We start from the raw sequence: 18303 nt of genomic DNA, 5'->3' as shown, positions 1-18303 counted from the left end.
ACTGAGAGGCTTTGCGCTATACTCTGTCAAACGGGAATTACACAGTAGGACAGATAGCTGCCACAGGGTGCACACAGTGGCAGACATGCTGTCTGTAAAAATGGGAGGATTCACAAGAAAAAGGAAATGTCAGCTGAGAAGTGGATGGGGATAAAGCTCATTTAAACACAACACCCAACAGCACCCAACAGCTTCCTTCGGGCCACACAAACAGCGACAGCCAGTGGTCAAAGACCAAGTCTATATAGTCTATGGCTTTGGGCCCCAGGAAACAACTGTTAGCTGAAGGCAGGACTTTATCAGCAGGCAGGACAGCACCTGTGTCAATTGGACACAGCTACAGACACCTGGGAAGAGGAAAACCTAGGAGAACTGCCAACCTGCCAGTGGCCCCTGGCAAGCCAGTTTGGCAGTTTTCTTGATTACTGACGGATGTAGGAGCCCAGCCCGCTATGGGAAGCACTATCCTTGGGCAGGTGGTCCTGTAGTGTGTAGCAGCAGTCAGTGCTCCACCCACAGAGATGACTGGATGTGATGCCCATCACCAGGGCTGATCCAGGAACCATCTAGAGTACAAAGACAGCATCCTGCCGCTGAGATGCCATCTCCAGGGACATGCCACAGCAAGAGATGATCCCAGTACAAGGACAATCTAGGCTCAGGATCTGGGGTATAGGCACCTCCTATACCCAGCCTCTCCTCAGGATGCCCCACCAATGGAGAGGAGAGTCTTTTCTGAGTCTTGCCATGCCTATCTGCTCGGCCATCTAGAAAGGGTCCTTCGGAACAACAGTGAGAAGCCCTCCCAGGGGCAGACCAAGCCACATCCTTCCACTCAGGACTCTACACTCCTTGTCAGAACAACATAAAACACAACACTCACATCAGAGAAAAGCCGCTTGAAAGCGAACAGCAACTGAATGAATGAATGAATTGAATGAATGAATTGAACAAATGAATGAGTGTCTCTCTTAGGTCAGTGTGGAGGCTGGACTCCAGGGCTCCTAGATCCTACCTAAATGTCTCCACCACTAGTCCCTATGGCAACAGAAAAGAGCCCCTCAAGCTTTCTCCCACAGTCAGCTCTCAAACTTTCTCTGGGAAATGATTAAAAAGTAACACATTAAATGATAGGTTACAAAAGGTCAAACGATCAGTGACACCCCCAGGGTATTTATTTGGGGTGTTCTACGCCTTACAACAAACAGATCACAGCCCACAACACCTCGCTGAGCCTAGGCTGTGCACGACAGAACATGAGAGCCCAGAGAAGCACTGCTTTGCAGGGACAAAGCAGCCAGTGAGAGACTGACGTGCACTGCTCACAAATGCACACTTCTCTCCAGGCACACTGAAAGGTGCAACAGAGGTGAGCACACAGAGTAAGCTAACCCAGACCCGAAAGACAAATGTGTACTCACTCATAAGTGGCTTTTAGACAAAGAAAAACTAGAATACAGTTCACAATCGCAGAGAACCTAGACAACAAAGAGAAACCTAAGAGAGACACACATGGATCTAATCTACATGGGAAGTAGAAAACGACAAGATTCCCTGAGTAAATTGGGAGCGTTGAGACCATGGGAGAGGGTAGAAGAGGAGGGGAAGGAAGGGGGAGAATGGAGAAAATATACAGCTCAATAAAATCAATAAAAAAACAAAGTCACAGGTAAGAACAGAGTCATCACATCATGGTATCACATACTGTGCATATACAGGCATGTCCAATATGAATACATAAATTTAAAGGCATCCTGGAAGCAATTCTGACATCCACTATAAGCCAGAAAGTGTCATTGTTACTGTGTTTACCTGATAGATGAAACCACTCATCCTGGGACTGGCAGACAACATGAGCAGAAGACTTGGGAAGAGCAGGAGGTATCGCTCATTCTTTTCCTAATAGCAAAAAGAATCTGTTCACAAATGTGTACACAAATCTTCATACAAGCCCCTATGAAACCATAGACTGTGTTTCCTAACTGACATTTCTACCAAATTATGCTAGCAGTATTGAATGCTGACCAAGTATAACCAAGTCTCCATTAGACACAAGCACTGAGTCTACATCAGACCTCAGCACTCAGAGAACTATAACCAGTGAAAACAACCACACACTATTAGATTTTTCAAGGCAGAAAGTAATGAAATGATTCAAGAGCCCTGAGCTTGCAAGTTCCTGTAAGACTTTTTTCTTTTATTAAGGTTTATTTAACCAGGTGTGGTGGCACCTTTGATCCCAGCACTCCTGAGGCAAAGACAAGAAGATCTCTGTGCTCCAAGCCAGCCAGGTACCTATACTGAGTCCTAGGATAGTCAGAGCTACACAACTGAGAGACCCTGTCTAAGAAAAACTACAGGTTTATTTATTTATACTGTTTATATGTATGAATGTCTCTGTGTATCATATGAGTACAGTGCCTAAAGAGGGTGCTGGATCCCCTGGACCTAGAGTTATAGATGGCTGGGAGTTGCCATGTGTGCTTGGAATCAAACCTTGGGAAGAACATTAAGTGTTCTTAACCACTGGGCCATCTCTCTAGCCCTGTGTGGAGTACCTTTGAATACTATTTTGTAACTTTCTGTTCATGGCCCGGAGGGGAAAAAACTAGAAAGGGATGGGGACAGGTTAATTCTTCAAGCTACAAGAAAAATAGGGCAAAAATTAAGTAAATATTGCTATCATCATCTATCTGATTAACCTTTTGTGGTTTATATGGAAAACTTATTTCTTGTACATTAAATACCATTTGCTTCAAGGTAACAAAAGTCATGGAAAACACACACATCTAAAAGACAAAAGTCAAAGCAACAGGCATGAGTCCTCCAGTATTTGAGGCACTGCCTTCAGAAGTGGCTAAGTACAGCAAACAGCTTTCCCAAGAATGTTCTTCACAATGTCACACCCACCCACAGGGCAGCAGGGATGGGGAGGAGTGTGTGTCCTGAAGAAGGTGCAGAAACAACCTGCTACTTCTCCTGGAGGCACACAGGCTGGGGAGTGCCAGCAGAAGACCTCTTCCCTCAAGGGCAGGACAGCACCGATTCTCTTTGGAGGAGTAGCCACCACTGTTAGGGAGACTTAGCACTTTGGGAAATGTTGCAAAGTTATCTAAAACAAAACTTAAAAATCACAAGGGTAAGGGGCTGGGGAGAGCTCTGAGTTTAAGAACATTGGCTGCTCTTCTAGAAGACAGGTTTGATTCCCAGCATTCACATGACAGCTCACAACTGTCTGTAACTCCATTTCCAGGGATCAACCTCTTCTGGCCTCTGTGGATTCTACGCAAAAATTATACAAAAACATGCGTGGAGGCAACATACCCACACATATAAAATCATTTGATTAAGTGACAAATTTTCGAAAGATTGAGTGTTTCAGGTCAGTGTAGTCAAAGAAGAAAGTGACAATTTCTTACAGTACCCACACTATAATGTGGTGGGGATACTCAGACAAGTTCTGCTTCCTCTCTCTCCAAATGGCTGTATGTGTGGAGGGTGACTCAAGTTTGCTCCACCATCAAATGGACTACTCCCATGATGACCCATCAACAGCCAACTGTCACTGTGGAAGGATGTCACTGAACAAGCCAGCAACAAAGCCAGACTCCCAGAAGTAGGCACCAGAATACATACACGCCAGTGCCATAAACACTAGGCTCCCTAAAGTGTGCTCTGATGAGAAGCCTGAGCTCGGCCAGGTAAGTGTCCCTAGAAGACGCCTGTATATGGTGAGACACAGTCTTGGGTGGACGCCCTCTCAGTTCAGAGCTCTGGACCAAGCTGACCCTAGGTGGGTATGAACTGACAAGCCTGTCTGCTCTCAGCTTTCCACCCACACCGTAAGCGCTCCACATCTGTCAAGGGTAGAGAGTGGCCACACAGGTAAGACTCTTGTGCGCTGACGCAGTACATGCCGTTATTCTAGGCCTGAATACAAAACTAGGAGTGGGACAGGTGGGGAAGTGGGGCCCAGTACCTCGCTTCCTGCGCACTGAATCGTGACTTGGGACATGTACGTGACAGCACCCAGCGTCTTTATGTCATCCCCCTCCCAGCTGCGGATCGGCTCCGTCAGAATCTGCAGCTCCAGCTCTTTCCTTTTCCGAACCTCTTGACACTGGGCCTGTGGGACACAGCACACAACTGTTTACAGACACAAACTCTCAGAATCTTGTTTTCACCACACCGCTTGTGCTTTTACGATTACTGTTCTGTTCAGTCGAATAATGAAGGGTTAACTGTACGGAGTTGGTGGAATCAAGGCAACAAAAGCATGCACGTGCTCCGGCACCTTCCACTCCCTAGGCAGTTGTCAGTTTCAGGAAGCCATGTTCAGAGTGGACTAGAAGAACATTTCCTTCTGGCTTCATCAGTGTCTGCGAGCAGACAAGACCAAGAGGAGGAAGTAGCATGTGCTATAATATAATACATGGAACATGTGTCTAAACCACAGCTGGGCAGTATGACAAGTGAGGACCTGTGTCCTGGGTGGACTTGGAGGCAGGGAGTTAAATGACTCCATCTACAGCAACAACTACGCCATGTCCTTTCTAAATTTCATTCGTCTCAGAGTACACTCAAGGAGGAGAGCTCACTGGTCATGGAGTGTTGCTACACACGGCCTCTACCTCATCCCAATACACAGTGCGTTCACTTCACAAGTCACTTGTTTACTGTGTCTTTTCCAGTGGGTTTTAATTCAACATGCATTTGTGGTGATAGTATCTGAGAGAAAATATAACAAGTATGTTACATGAACCCACGAGAGTCTGTTAAAGGATCTCAAGAATTTGCTTACATGAAAGGGGTAAACACTCACTGACATAGGGTAGATGCCACCTTGATCCAGCTGCTGTGTGAATCAGGGGGGCTGAGGTCCAACCACCCGAGGAAGAAAACAAGAGTGTGACCCTTCCCACTCAGCTTATTAAGGGTCACACAGGCAGACAAGACCATACCCTAGGGCTTTCTGCCCTAAAGGTCATCGGCTAAACAAATCAAAATCTTACAACATAAGCAAAATCACTCACTGAAAGGTTTTTGAAGGCAGTCATGGACTTTTGAATATCTTGTCTATCAGGATGATAATCCTGTGGATAAAAGACAGACATGACAAACAGTCACACTGGGAACATCCTGGAGACTATCCTAAAACTTCTGCCCTTATTAGCTTCTCAGTGGCTGGGGGCTGCTCATCTTTTAAGGGATCATGGCGCCAACAGACTTGAGGAAAATTAATTTGGAACAAAACTGCCAAGAGGGGTCAGCAGGCAATGCTATTCTGTAAATAAAGCCTCATGAGAGCATGGCCCACGCCTGCTTACAGCCATCTCTGACCGCCCTGTCCTCTAAGGGCAGAGCTGAGCTCAACAGTTCCAAGCCTAGCGATAAGCAGGCCCAGGGTCCCTGTCAGCTCTGTGAGCTGCTATCCCAGACAACAACAGACGTTCCCATTATCACCCTGCAACTCAGGCTCCTACTGCTTGTAGCTCAACTCTGACACAACACCCAGCACTACTTGAACATGACACTCTGCAGCTTCTGGAGCACTTGGGGAGCAGATGGGTACATGAGGGTGTTGGAGGAAAGAAAAAGACGATACTTTCTTCTAGAGCTGGATGAGGAGAAAACCTCCACGCTTAACAAAGTCCCTCTGAAAACCACTCAGTTACAAACTCTAGACGAGCTCTGGGGTAACCTCACGGACATGAGGCCTGACAAGGTTCAGGGTCTCAGGTCAGGGAGCAGCAGCACCTCCATGTGTCTCTCCAGCTCCTTCAGCAGTGTTGGGTACTTGTCCAGGCGCATGAAGGGCTTGCTGAGGCCAGTGGTCAGCACCAGGATCCCAGGACTGCTGGCACCTTTTGATTCCATGAACTCACCCAGGTCCTCACTGAGCAGCAGGGGTAAAGAAGGAAAGAGAAGAGGCTCCAGTTAGGGACACAGGGCCAGGGCTTGTGTCACAGACAGAAATGTCCTATGGCGATGGCTGCAGCTTTACACCCACGGATGCGCCAGTTACCATGCGATGTGAAAAGTCTCCGACAGCACTCTCACCTCCATCCCACTGACAAAGGGCCCTGGGCATGCTGGCTTCATGGAGCTTTTACCAGTCCTCAGAGGTGTCCAGAGTACAAACTGGTAACAGCATCCTTCCATAAGCTGTCTCTGAGCCTCAGAGACCTGTGGGAGGGGGCCACACCCTGATGTGAGGTGTGCCCCGAGTCCTAGTGAGCTGACCTCATTCCCTAGGAGCAGTAGTGGTATGCAGAGCACAGCACAGGGCCGGGCAAAGGCTCTGGCATGGGGAGACTGCCACAGCATCACCCCAACTCACGCCCACAGAGTATGCAGAAAGCAGGTGGGGACTTACAGCATTCCCAAAATTTAGAGTGCATTAAACCAAGTCTTAAACACTCCCCCCTTGATAGTCTTCTCACTGCTCAGCAATGTTTCCTATGACGAGTCCCTGGCGACAAGCAGGGTCTAGGGTCCTCAGTTTCCACTGGGCCTCGACTGGGGTCAGTTTTCTCATGGCCCACCTGCTGGGTTTGCTCTAGGTTCAGAGTCCTGCTAAGAACAGTATCTCCACCCTTATCTGCTCTCCATAAAGCACCACGGTGAGTAGGAGAGACGCCCATTTTACCAGCTTTCTCTGAAACAAGCAGTTGATGAGGTACAGCCCATAAATCCATCAAATTCAGAGCCCTTCTCCAAGGGAAAACAGGCCCCAGGCAGTAAGGTGGTCCAGGGTTTAGTGAGGTTGTCATAACACAACTCAGAAGTCTTAAGAACAAAGCAGACTTTAAACACGCCATGTGATCTGCACACAGCATTCTGCTGCTGCCAGGAAAGACATCCACAGCCAAGAAAGGAAACAGAACTACACAAAACTTCCCAGGCAGTTTCACCTTGTAGCTTCTTAACATCATGATTAAGAAAATAATTCACTATATAATTCTGACAGAATGATGGTAACAAACCAGTGAAAAATGTGTTCTTAGAGAATAACTTAAAAACTTCCCTCAGAACACGTGGACCCTAGGACCCTGTGTCTACCATCAACAAAGGAAAGGTTCCCATGGGCACACACATCAGATATACAGACAGGGCTAGGGATAGGCTAGACTGCTTGCTGAGGGCCAAGTCTAAAAGCTAAGAACACAGAACTGAAACCCAGTGTTTGCACATTCCCACCAGTGAACTACACCCCAGCTTACAAAAGCAAAGCTTTCAGATAGCTCAGGCATCAAAACACAACCTACTGGCCATGGTGTGGCAGCTGAACAGCCATAAGAGCTACAGGGAAGCAAAGACTAGCTAGCTGGCCCGGCAACTCAGTAGAGAGAACGATGCAGAAACAAGTGATCAGACACGAGAGTGCATGACTCTAAGCACCAACTTACGCCTCAGGAGGGTGATGGGATCTGTGGCAGGCTGAGGGGGACCACTCACAGCTCAGGTACCTCAGAAGAGCACACAAACACCACATCCTGCTATATCTGCTGGCTCAGAAGGACTCTCCTCTTTATGGCTCAGGATCCCACACCCAGTTGTTCCAGGCTGTTCAGAGCAGACCCCAAGGTCCCCACTCCACAGCCAGCATGCCACGTTGAACAGCAGCTGGGACACTCCCCAGCCAAACACCTCATCTGTGTCCTTCCCCCTGCTATTTTGAGATACTGTGTTTGCCTTTCAGACGAGACCCAAATAGTCACTGGGGTAATAGCAGAGTGGAGGTGAACAGCACTGCCCACTGCATTTCTCCTCAGCTCTGCTACTTTAACCACCTCCCTCCCACAAGAAGGACGTTAGACCAGACACTCTCCTGTGTGGGGGGGTGGGGACAGAACATCTCACTAGCTCTACATCTCCTGTCTCACTACATCATTAATTCTTACAGAACATTTACAGACACAAACTTGATACCTGGGTTTTGCTTTTGTAAAATTTTATCATTTCTAAGCTCTAAGGGGTCAATGAAGCAAGTAACTGAATATAAGCTTCACACTAAAGAGAACACCCAGGGAGGAAGAAGGAGAACATGGGGCAAGCTTCTACTTTCCCTCTGACTATGAAGCACTCCAGCTCCTTCCCTTCCACTCAGAACTACAGGTGTTAAACAGATGGGGTCAGCAACACTGTGATCCTTGCACACCTGAGCACACCAATGAGCAGAACACATCCAGGCCACTTAGTCTTCTTACCCAGTTCAGACCACAAGATCACAAGCCTCAGTGTGTGAGCAGAAAACATCCAGGCCACTTAGTCTTCTTACCCAGTTCAGACAACAAAATCACAAGCCTCAGTGTGTGCTCTGGCTGACTAAGGCGTGCGTGGTCCTCTACTACTTATCACAACTCCACGAACAAGGGCTCTGCTGCATTCCCAGGAGGCTGGCCAGGCTGGTTCACCCGAAGGGTGGCTTGTGCTCCACTATTTTAAAGCAGATCCAGTCGGGAACCCACGCTGGCCTCCGCTGCATTCCCAGGAGGCCAGGTCAGTCCACCCAAGCTATTACTTGCTGTGCTCCAGTTTTAAAGCAGAGTCCAGACGGGAACCACTAAAGCCGCTGGGATAAAAAGCGCACACATCTTGATGCTGATGCACACTTTCCAGTAACAGCTCTGAACACACTGAACTGCTGTTCACAACAGAAACCACATCATTTCTTCCAATAATAACAAAGTTGCCGTGATAACATAGAAATGCAGAGCCTCTTCAAGCATTAGAAGCCAGTCCTGAGTATGCTAGACATTTGCTCAGTCTCCTGGCATGATACCAGCACTCACCATGAGACGGCTCAGAACACCTGAAATACCCAGCAGTCTTTCCTCCCGACTCTGTAAAGAGGGGAACCCTACACGTTAACTTTGTGTAGACTGGAAGGCTCAAGCACACGGTTGCAACCAAATGCTCTGCCCGCAGACAGTCCTCACCTCCAGCAGCCACTGCTCCCACAAGTGCCCAACCTAATCCAGTCTCCAACACTCCCACCCACCCAGGAGAAAGCTAATGTCTGAAGCCTCTAGGCAGCCGGCAGCAACTTCCTAAGCACTTACCAGTTCCCCTCGATGCTAAGGAAACTTCAGAAGGACCCTCTTCTGTTCTGTTTTTCTGTTTAGTTGTTTGGAGTGTGCGTACATACGTGTCTGGAGATGAGCACACAGGCAGGCACACATCAACAGTCCAGGGAAGGATGCTGGTTGCCCTGCTCTATTACCTCCACCATAATCCTGGGACACAAGGTCTCTCATTTAACCTACAGCCAATCTGGCAGTCAACAAGCTCTAGCAATCCTCCTGTTTCTGCCACCCACAGCAATGGGGCTCCAGGAGTTAAACACGTTGAGCATTTTTAACATGGGTGCTGAAGTCTACACCCAAGCCCTCATGCTGTATAGCAGCACTGTTGCCCATGAACCAACCACCTGTCCAGCCTGTGGTGGCCTGGATGAAAATGGTCCCCATAGACACATAGGGAGCAGCATTATTGGAGGTATATCCTTGTTGGGGTAGGGGTGGCCTTGCTGGAGGAGGGAGAGGGAGAGAGAGAGACAGAGACAGAGTGTGTGTGTGTATGTAGGGCTGAGTCTCAGAAGCTTAAGCCAGGATAAGTGGTTCAAGTCTCTTCCTGTTGTTTGCCAATCCAGATGCAGAATTCTCAGCTCCTTCTCCAGCACCATGTCTACCTGCACACACTACCATGTTTCCTGCCATGGTGATCATAGACTAATCCTCTGAACTGTAAGCCAGCCCCAATTAAACATTTTCTTTTATAAGAGTTGCTGTGGTCATGGCGTCTCTTTATAGAAATAGAAACCTAAGACACAGCCCTAGAACCCTTTTCTTTCACAAACACACCGACCAGCCTTTCGGATTTTTAAACAGATGTTCAAGCACTTATTTTGAGGGCAAAATAAACTTATCCTTGTTTAGTCTGAACATTGTTACATGGGTCCAGCGCTGCCCGCCTCCCTTCTGGCCCAGATATCCCAGCCAACAAACCTATGTTCTGTGAGGACGCTCACAGCAGACGGGTGATTGGCACAGTAAGCAAGGTACAGGGTCCTCATCTGTGGCATCAGGCTCAGGAAGCAGCCACCAACTCTCTGCTGGGCCTCAGGAGACCTGGAGGTGTGACATAGAAACACCATCAGACAGGAAGAAACCAGCAAGGGGCAAATGAAACCAAGGTCTTCCCCTCTGCCCAGACTCCATACCTTTCTGGCCCTGCCCACTCCCCTACAGGCTGAGGGACTAACCAACCTTTGACAGCGTCCAGAAGGCCAAGTCGGCCGTGCCTCATGACTGACCAATCTAGCCAAACCTATGTTCTCTGTGTGGTTAGGAAAATGTAAATCCTGAAGTCTCAAATACTGTATACAAAGTTAGAAGTGACTACACATGGCTGCCTAACTAAGATGTTTACACAGGTAGTAACGAAGTATCACAAGTACTAAAGACACCTGTCACCACAGGTGACAGGGGCTAGAGATGAGCCACTTCTTCCTACCTCTAGGCAATGGCAATAGGTCACAGCATTCTAAAGTTTAAAGTCAAGAACAAGAAACAGCCAACTGGAACCCCGTGTGGAAATGGAGTGCAGATGGCAGTGAGAACGGGGCATCAACCAGCAGGACACAAGTAGGCTACATTCAGGGGTCACTGGGAGCTTGAGGAGCTTTCTTTACCCATCTCTCCAGACTGTAGGCCTAGGACAGGACAGCATGCTACTAACAGGGAGCCTGAGAGGATACCCCCAGGAGTCCACATCCACCAGGGTCTCAGTACACGGTAGGAAAGAGGACTTCCTGCTCTCTGGGGACTCTGACCCAGAGAAAATAGGAACAAAGCTATTCATACCAGAACTCCTCACCAAAGCCAAATCAACAAGTCTTGACCCAAGTCAGTGCTGCAAAAGCATTTTTTATGTTAGTCTCAAGTGTAAGCAGCTGTGCTGGTCAGTTTTATGTCAAATGAACATAGGCTAGAAACATGAATAACAGAGGAGAACCTCTACTGAGTAACTGCCTCTAAGATCTGCAGGCAAGCCTCCAGAGCGTTTTCTTAACGAGCTGACCACGGTGGCTCGTACCACCCTGGGACTATAAGAAGGCAGGCTGAGCAAGCCAGCAAGCAGCATTCCTCCACGGCCTCTGCATCAGCTCCTGCCTCGGCCTCCCTCAGTCATGGGATAGAGGATAAATAAGTCAAAATCTTTCCTCCCCAAGATGTTTTTGGGCACGATGTTTCATCACAGCAGTGGAAACCCTAACTCAGACAGTAGGCAGAGGACTGACAAAAACTTCTGCCTAACAAGATGAAAGAGCCAAAAGGAAGACACTGAAGACCACAGCTTCCATGAACATTTGTGACACGGGGTTGGGGTACACATGGGCCATGGACAGAGCAGGCATTAGACAAACGTAAGGCTCCGAGACCAATTCCCTGCAGTGCAAATAAACGTAAACAAGAAACAGCACAAAGCGAGGACAAGAAAAATGAAATAGTAAGAGAATAGAGTTCTAACCCCCCGCCCCACCAAGACTAGAAAACAGTTTAGACAGCAGAGGAATGCTGCCCTGCACCATTAGAGTTCCAAAATGGAAGAGACAAGTGCAGGCAAATTAAAGAAATAACCATGAAACTGGGCAGAATGCCTGAGCAAGATGCCAGTGCCCATATATGATGGAGGAAGGTCATTGGTTAAATAAAAAGAAACTGCTTGGTCCTCATTGGTTAGAAGATAGGTGGGAGGAGTAAACAGAACAGAACGCTAGGAGGAAGAGGCAGTGAGCAGAGACTCCACAGCTCTCCTCTCGGGGGCAGATGCCTCAGAGAGACGCCATGCTCCCGGCCCCTGGGCAGACACACGCAATGAAGCTCCGACCCAGGATGGACATAGGCTAGAATCTTCCCGGTAAGACCGGTGCTCACTAAGACCGGTGCTCACAGATTATTAGAGATGGGTTGATAGGGATATCAGAATTAGCCAGTAAAGGCTAGAGCTAAAGGGCCAAGCAGTGTTTAAATGAATACAGTTTGTGTGTTGTTATTTCGGGCATAAGCTAGCAGGCGGCTGGGGTGTTGGGGACGCAGCCCCGTCGCTCTTATTACTACACATATAGGAAGTGGCCCCTTCCCATGTGCCAGGGTAAGCACTAACCCAGACAGGCAGCGCAGAATCTCACGTCAGATCCTAGCAAGAGCCACTGGAAGCTGAAACAAACCTCACAGAGGGCTGAGTAGCTCAAGGGTCCCTCAGCACCACACAGACTCAACACAGCAACACGAAGATGGGCTCAACTATATCCACTGCAACCCAAGTCTGTGCTGACTGCCCGCCCAGAGCACACACCCCGTTCGAAAGAGAATCAACCACACAGAACAACAAGAGGGCCACCACAAAGGAGGCCTGGGACCTGAGGAAGAGGCTGGGACTGCACCAGTGAGGGTGTCATCTCTGCTCTACTTTCCCTCATGAACCAAACCCTAGAGCACAAAAAATGCTCTCAGCTGCTGAGCTGTCTCTCCAGCCCCAGGTTTTATTTCTTGGTGTGGATATCTTAATTATCTTTCCTATAAAACAACAGGATGGGGAGATCATGTATTTTTAAGCAGCATTCTACTCTCGGACCACCCGTGGCACTATGGACGGTGGAGAGCGAGAGCAACAGGTGTGTTTTTATCTTCCTTTCGTCAGACATTCATCTGTTATTTGGAGGAGGTTGCACTGCACCTCACAACCATTGTGAGGATGAGCCTGAGAAGGTCTGGTTCCCAGCATCCACATGGAGCCTCACAAGCCTCTGTAATTCCAGTTCCAGGGGATCCAATGTCCTTCTCTTACCTCGACTGATACCAGGTACACACCTAGTATACATACATACATACTTACATACATACATGCAAGCAAAGCACTCATACACAAAAATAAATCTACATTGTTTTAAATAAAACAAAAACCTAAGGACCAGGCGGTAGTGGTGCATGCCTTTAATATCAGCACTTAGGGAGGCAGAGGCAGGCAGATCTCAGTGAGTTCAAGGCCAACAAAGTGAATTCCAAGATAGCCAGGACTGTTACACAAAGAAACTCTGTCACATGGGGAAAAACAAAACAAAACAAACAAAACCACTAAAGCAATAACCTGAGTATCACACCCAAGTTATTACATCACTCAAGAAATTCACTAATTCAGTCTCTGCCTAACTGACTCACTGGCTAGACAATTGCCTGTCAACTGTGTTCAACAAGAGAAAGACAAGGAGAAAGGAAAATCAAGTGAAATGCTCGTTTCCTGCAGACGGCATCTAGGAGCAGAGGCGAACCAGGGGACAAACCTGCAGGCAGAGGCCAGAGCGGACTTCCCCAGCACAGGGCGCAGACCTTCCTTCACAGGCCAGCAGGCTCATTGGCCCTCCAAAGTCAGCTGTATTTTGCTATGGCCTCACAAGAGGGACAAGGACCAGGAAACTGCAGGAGCATGAACCACAGCCATAGCCACCTGCAGAGTCTGAGAGGGTCCAGGGCTGCTGCAAACAGGCAGGGGATGGTGACCCTAAAACTCTAACTTCCAGAGGCTGAGAAAGATGGTATAGTCCACACCTCCCAATCTCTAGTTTTACCCTTCCTTGGGCCAGACTGCAGGACTAGCCAACTGTACACTTGACACCCCGCCTCAAGACATAAGCAACTCAAAACTGGTCTTGTGACCTTATCCCCAATCTCTGCCTTGCCTTCCTAAGGTAGTTGGCACCAATATTTCTCAATCAGATGGACTAAAAAAACCCATGTCCATGTCACCAGAACACATGCTAAACTTCAGCTATTTTACCAGGAGCTAAGTAACCAGAAGCTACCACACATCTATGATGCTACTCACCAGAGAAACTGAGGCAGAAGGAGCACAAGCAGAACTCAACACCAGCCTGGTACCTTATCAAGAACTTCCTTTTTATGTGTATGGGTGCTTTGCTGGCTTATATGTCTGTATGTGTACGGGTGTTTGCTGGCCTGTATGTCTGTGCACCCACTAAGCCACCTCTCTGACCCCAGAATTCATTTTTCTGTAGAAGCAATTGGTAAGCCATGTCCTACATTCCCATCACAGGTGCTGTGAAAGAAATGCCATCCAGTCGGAATACAGTCAATCTAAGAAACTGTCACCTGAAACCGTATGTCAAACACATTCAAGAGTACTCAACACCAAACGTGAGTTGGAGGCAGCCCAGAGACCCTAGGGGTGGGGAGAACATCTGAGAACCAACCAGTATTTCATCATGCAGAGAGGATGCGTGCTGTGTAGAAGCTGCTGCATTTCTTTATGCTGCATTTGCTTAATGATCTGCCTAATGTACCTGATTGGTCTAATAAAAAGCTGATGGCCAATTGCTAGCAGTAGAGGGGGAGGCAGGGCTGGCAGGCCAAGAGGAGGAATCTAGGCTCAAGTGAGAAAAAGAGAAAGATTCCTGGGACCAACAAGGCAGCAGACAGACAGACAGACACAGAAGAAGCAGGAAAAATAGGACATAAAGAATGAATAAAAGGTAAAAAGCCCTGAGGCAAAAAACAGAGGAAGAGAAACAGGTTAAATTAAGTTATAAGGGCTGGTGGAATGGACTAAGATAAGGCCGAGCATTCATAACTAGTAAGAAGTCTCTGTGCCATGATTTGGGGACTGGCAGTTTGAGAAAGCCTGCTATAGATACAAGTTTTGCACTAAAGTCCACTACTCCATCTCTGTTGTCCCAGTGTTGTCTTAAACCCTAATCCCTCAATAAGGCATGTAAAGGAGTTAATGAATTAACACACCTCAATACTCAGAATAGTGCCTGGCACAAGTTGGAACTTAATAAACAAAAGGCATAATGAAAAGTAACCCTTCATGGCTATTTCTAATGACATGTTGCCCGTATGTGACGATCTACATTTTATCATCTCTTACAGGACAGAGCAACACACAGCTAGAAGACAACAGGGGGAAAAGCCACCCTTCCCAGTACATAGCACATAAGCAGTTCAGCTTAAATCATCCCTCCCCTGAAGTCTTTCCCTATCTAAACAGTCTGTCATGAAAACCATCCAGTCTAACTCACAGCTTTAACACACACAAAAAAATATGCCTTGGCAATGCTGAAGCATGCATGGGTAGCCAGTACATAGCGGTTCTGCTGAACTTGTCCATTTTGGGTTTTGTGATCTAAGTTGACAAGGATGACTGACCAGGTCTCTTCCTCAAGAGGGCTCCAGATCTCATTACAGATGGTTGTGAGCCACCATGTGGTTGCTGGGAATTGAACTCAGGACCTTTGGAAGAGCAGGCAGTGCTCTTAACCTCTGAAACTTTACCCAAAATAAAATAAAAAAAATAACCTAGCTTCTATCTTCAAAAATGTTAATTCTAAAATTATGTTAAATTTGATGCTTTTGATACCAACCAAGCCCATACAGACTTGTAAGCTTTTGGCAGGTCACTTACTTGGTACATTCTTCTAAGGACTGTACAAGCACTTGCTGGAAGGAAGATATTTCCTCTAGATTTCCCATTAAATATGAAGTGTTTGCTGAACTCAACCTAAGGCCAAGAAAAACAAAAGCAGAATTCTGTCATTGGTCTAACTTTGCATCCTGGTTTTGAACCATGAAGCCTTACTGTGACCATAATGCTGTGTCCAAGGCAAGATGGCACTGTGACATCCCCCTCCCTCCTCTGCAAACAGCAGCACAGACTGAGGGACTGGCTGGCACTCAGCACTCTGCAGTCAACTTACTTCTCGCTGGTCTGCAGGGGCCGCAGGTAGGTTGAAAGCATAGACTGCAGCTCCTTAGAATAGTCATGCTCTGTTTCTAGGATATTCTGTAGCACCTGCAACAATAATAACCACCATCATTCACACTGCAAGAGTTATTTGCCATAATTTATAACCTTTAGCAAGTTCATCACCATTGTTCAAGTCATATTTTGTTACTAATACATTTACTCCTCTGTGGAGTAAATTATTACATTTACTACTAACCCTATGTAATGAATTATTATTGCCAGATGTCTGACTTCACCATACTGACAACAGGTATGCCTAGGTTGAGTGAGATCACATTCAGTCCTTGGACAAGGAAGGCAAGGTCTGCTTAAATCACAAAGAACTGTGACAGTCCCAGAGCACTGATGAACTGACGTGTCTCAAAAAAGCCACCACCAAGTATCGCACACAAAACCACCTATGTGGTCTACAAGCAGGAAGCTAACTACAGTAACAGGTTTCAGGGGGTGCAGGGTTACACATCAACACACTTGCTGACGCTCCCTGAACTAGATAAAAATCTGTTCTTTATTGTATGCAGCTGAACATCCCTACGCAAAGCAGCCCAAATCCAAAGTCATCAAGAATCTCGAGCTTTTGAGTTCTATCAGGATGCTCTAAGTTTTACACTTTGGACAACTGCAGAGTTTGCATTTAAGAATGTTCAACCAGGGGGCTGGAGAGATGGGTCAGTGGTTAAGAGCATTGCCTGCTCTTCCAAAGGTCCTGAGTTCAATTCCCAGCAACCACATGGTGGCTCACAACCATCTGTAATAAGGTCTGGTGCCCTCTTCTGGCCTGCAGGCATACACACAGATAGGCTATTGTATACATAACAAAGAATGTTCAACCAGTAAAGTCTATGCAAGTATTCCCAAACCCAGACTCCAAAATCTGACAAAAGTTCTGGTTCCAAGCATAAAGACAATGGACACAACCTGTCTGTAGGACATATCTCAAATACATGGACATCACTTTTTAAACCAATGGGTTGCAACCCTCTGGGGTCAAACTACCTTTTCACAGGGGTTGCATGTCATATATCTTGCATATCAGATATTTTACATCACAATTAATAACAGTAACAAGATTATAGTTAGAAAGTAGCAATGAGATTAACTTATGTTACCACAACATGAGGAACTGTATTAAAGAGTCTTGGTGTTAGGAAAGTTGAGAACCTCGGCTTCAGACTGAGTGAGTCTAAATAAACTTGTGGGAAACAGCAACTTTCATCAGAAAATACAATGTCTCAGATCAACCCACACACAACAGTACTGAAGATGAAAGGCCTACCCAAGTAAAGAACCTTTAAATTGACATTTTTTTAAAGATAGCGCAGTAATTATAAACTAAAGGTAAAATAAAATCTTTCCAAACTTAGCAAAAACTAGTGAGCTTCTAATACCAAAGTACCAAACAGACGAGCTTAAACAAATGTTTCCCGCCAGAAACCACACACACACACACACACACACACACAGCCAACCAAGCATAAGAGAAGGTGTGGACTTCCCCAGGGCCAGGGCTACAAGCACTGACTCCAACACACTGCCACCTGTCCTTGCACCTAGCAGTAATCAGAAAACAGCAGTCTTTAACCCCTGAAAAAACACATCCTTTGTTTAAGTCTGATATGAAGACCTGTCATCTCGGCTACTCAGGAAGCCAAGACAGGGCAATTACAAATTCAAGATCTGCTTGGCCTATGTGGCAAGTTCAAGGAGAGCACAAGCAACATGGGCAAACCGGACAACATGGGCAAACCGGATAAACTGTTTCCAAATGATTCAAGAGGGAAAGGAAGAGAGGATGAACTGGGGACCTAGTCTCTGGCAGCCCAAGACCTGGGATCAAGACCCAGGAGTAGGAGTCCCCCCACCTCCCCATCCATACATATGAGGTTTCCTTTTCTGAGCTGTTAGTGCCTTCCATATTAGACACCTGGTGAACTGCAGAGCCAAAGAGTAACTGTCACCAGCCCCACAGGGCAGCTCTAGACCCAAAGGGGAGATATCGGAACTCTTCAGGGTCCCTCCCCAGCCTTTTCCATCCTGCCCTTTAGACAGCAGGGGCAGTTTGAACTAGGTCACAGTATAGGCCTTCGGAGCACTTCCTGAATACTCTGTACTACCTGCCTCACAATGCCCACACACACCTACCAACTCAACACACAGACTGCACGAGGTGGCCAAGACAGCAGCACTGTGTCTTTCTGACCACTCTGAGGAATCTCAACTCAGGTTTAAACACTTCAGCCTTCACAGGCACCATCTGACTGCTCTTCAGGGCAGCACTGGCTCTGTGAGCTCAGAGGAGATGAAGTGCCATGAGCAGCTTACACACTCAACCCCAAGAAGAAACACCACGGGCTCTGTCTCTGCTGATGTCCAACTCCAGCTTCATTATGAATGGACTTATTCATGGGGACAGCTGGGAGACAGCCAGGAAGGGGAGGGACCAGGCAGAGAGTTCATTCCTTTGTGGGGAAATCT

General features: G+C 47.2%; 1 protein-coding gene across 8 annotated transcripts in view; it reads right to left on the bottom strand.

The window, feature by feature from the left end:
• The window catches only part of Arhgef7 (Rho guanine nucleotide exchange factor 7), a 99907-nt gene that overhangs the window by 21432 nt on the left and 60172 nt on the right, over positions 1-18303 (bottom strand). For all 8 annotated transcript variants that reach the window (XM_075986163.1, XM_075986161.1, XM_075986164.1 and 5 more), the window contains 7 exons: positions 15779-15873; positions 15487-15582; positions 10011-10133; positions 5758-5896; positions 5034-5093; positions 3980-4126; positions 1813-1899 (listed from right to left, as the gene is read on the bottom strand). In XM_075986163.1, coding sequence (XP_075842278.1) covers positions 1813-1899; positions 3980-4126; positions 5034-5093; positions 5758-5896; positions 10011-10133; positions 15487-15582; positions 15779-15873 — 747 coding nt within the window. The remainder of the gene's footprint in view (positions 1-1812; positions 1900-3979; positions 4127-5033; positions 5094-5757; positions 5897-10010; positions 10134-15486; positions 15583-15778; positions 15874-18303) is intronic.

The sequence above is a fragment of the Microtus pennsylvanicus genome, chromosome 9 (assembly GCF_037038515.1).
Source record: "Microtus pennsylvanicus isolate mMicPen1 chromosome 9, mMicPen1.hap1, whole genome shotgun sequence".
NCBI classification, from domain to species: domain Eukaryota; kingdom Metazoa; phylum Chordata; class Mammalia; order Rodentia; family Cricetidae; genus Microtus; species Microtus pennsylvanicus.
This window is presented reverse-complemented; position numbering and strand designations above follow the sequence as displayed.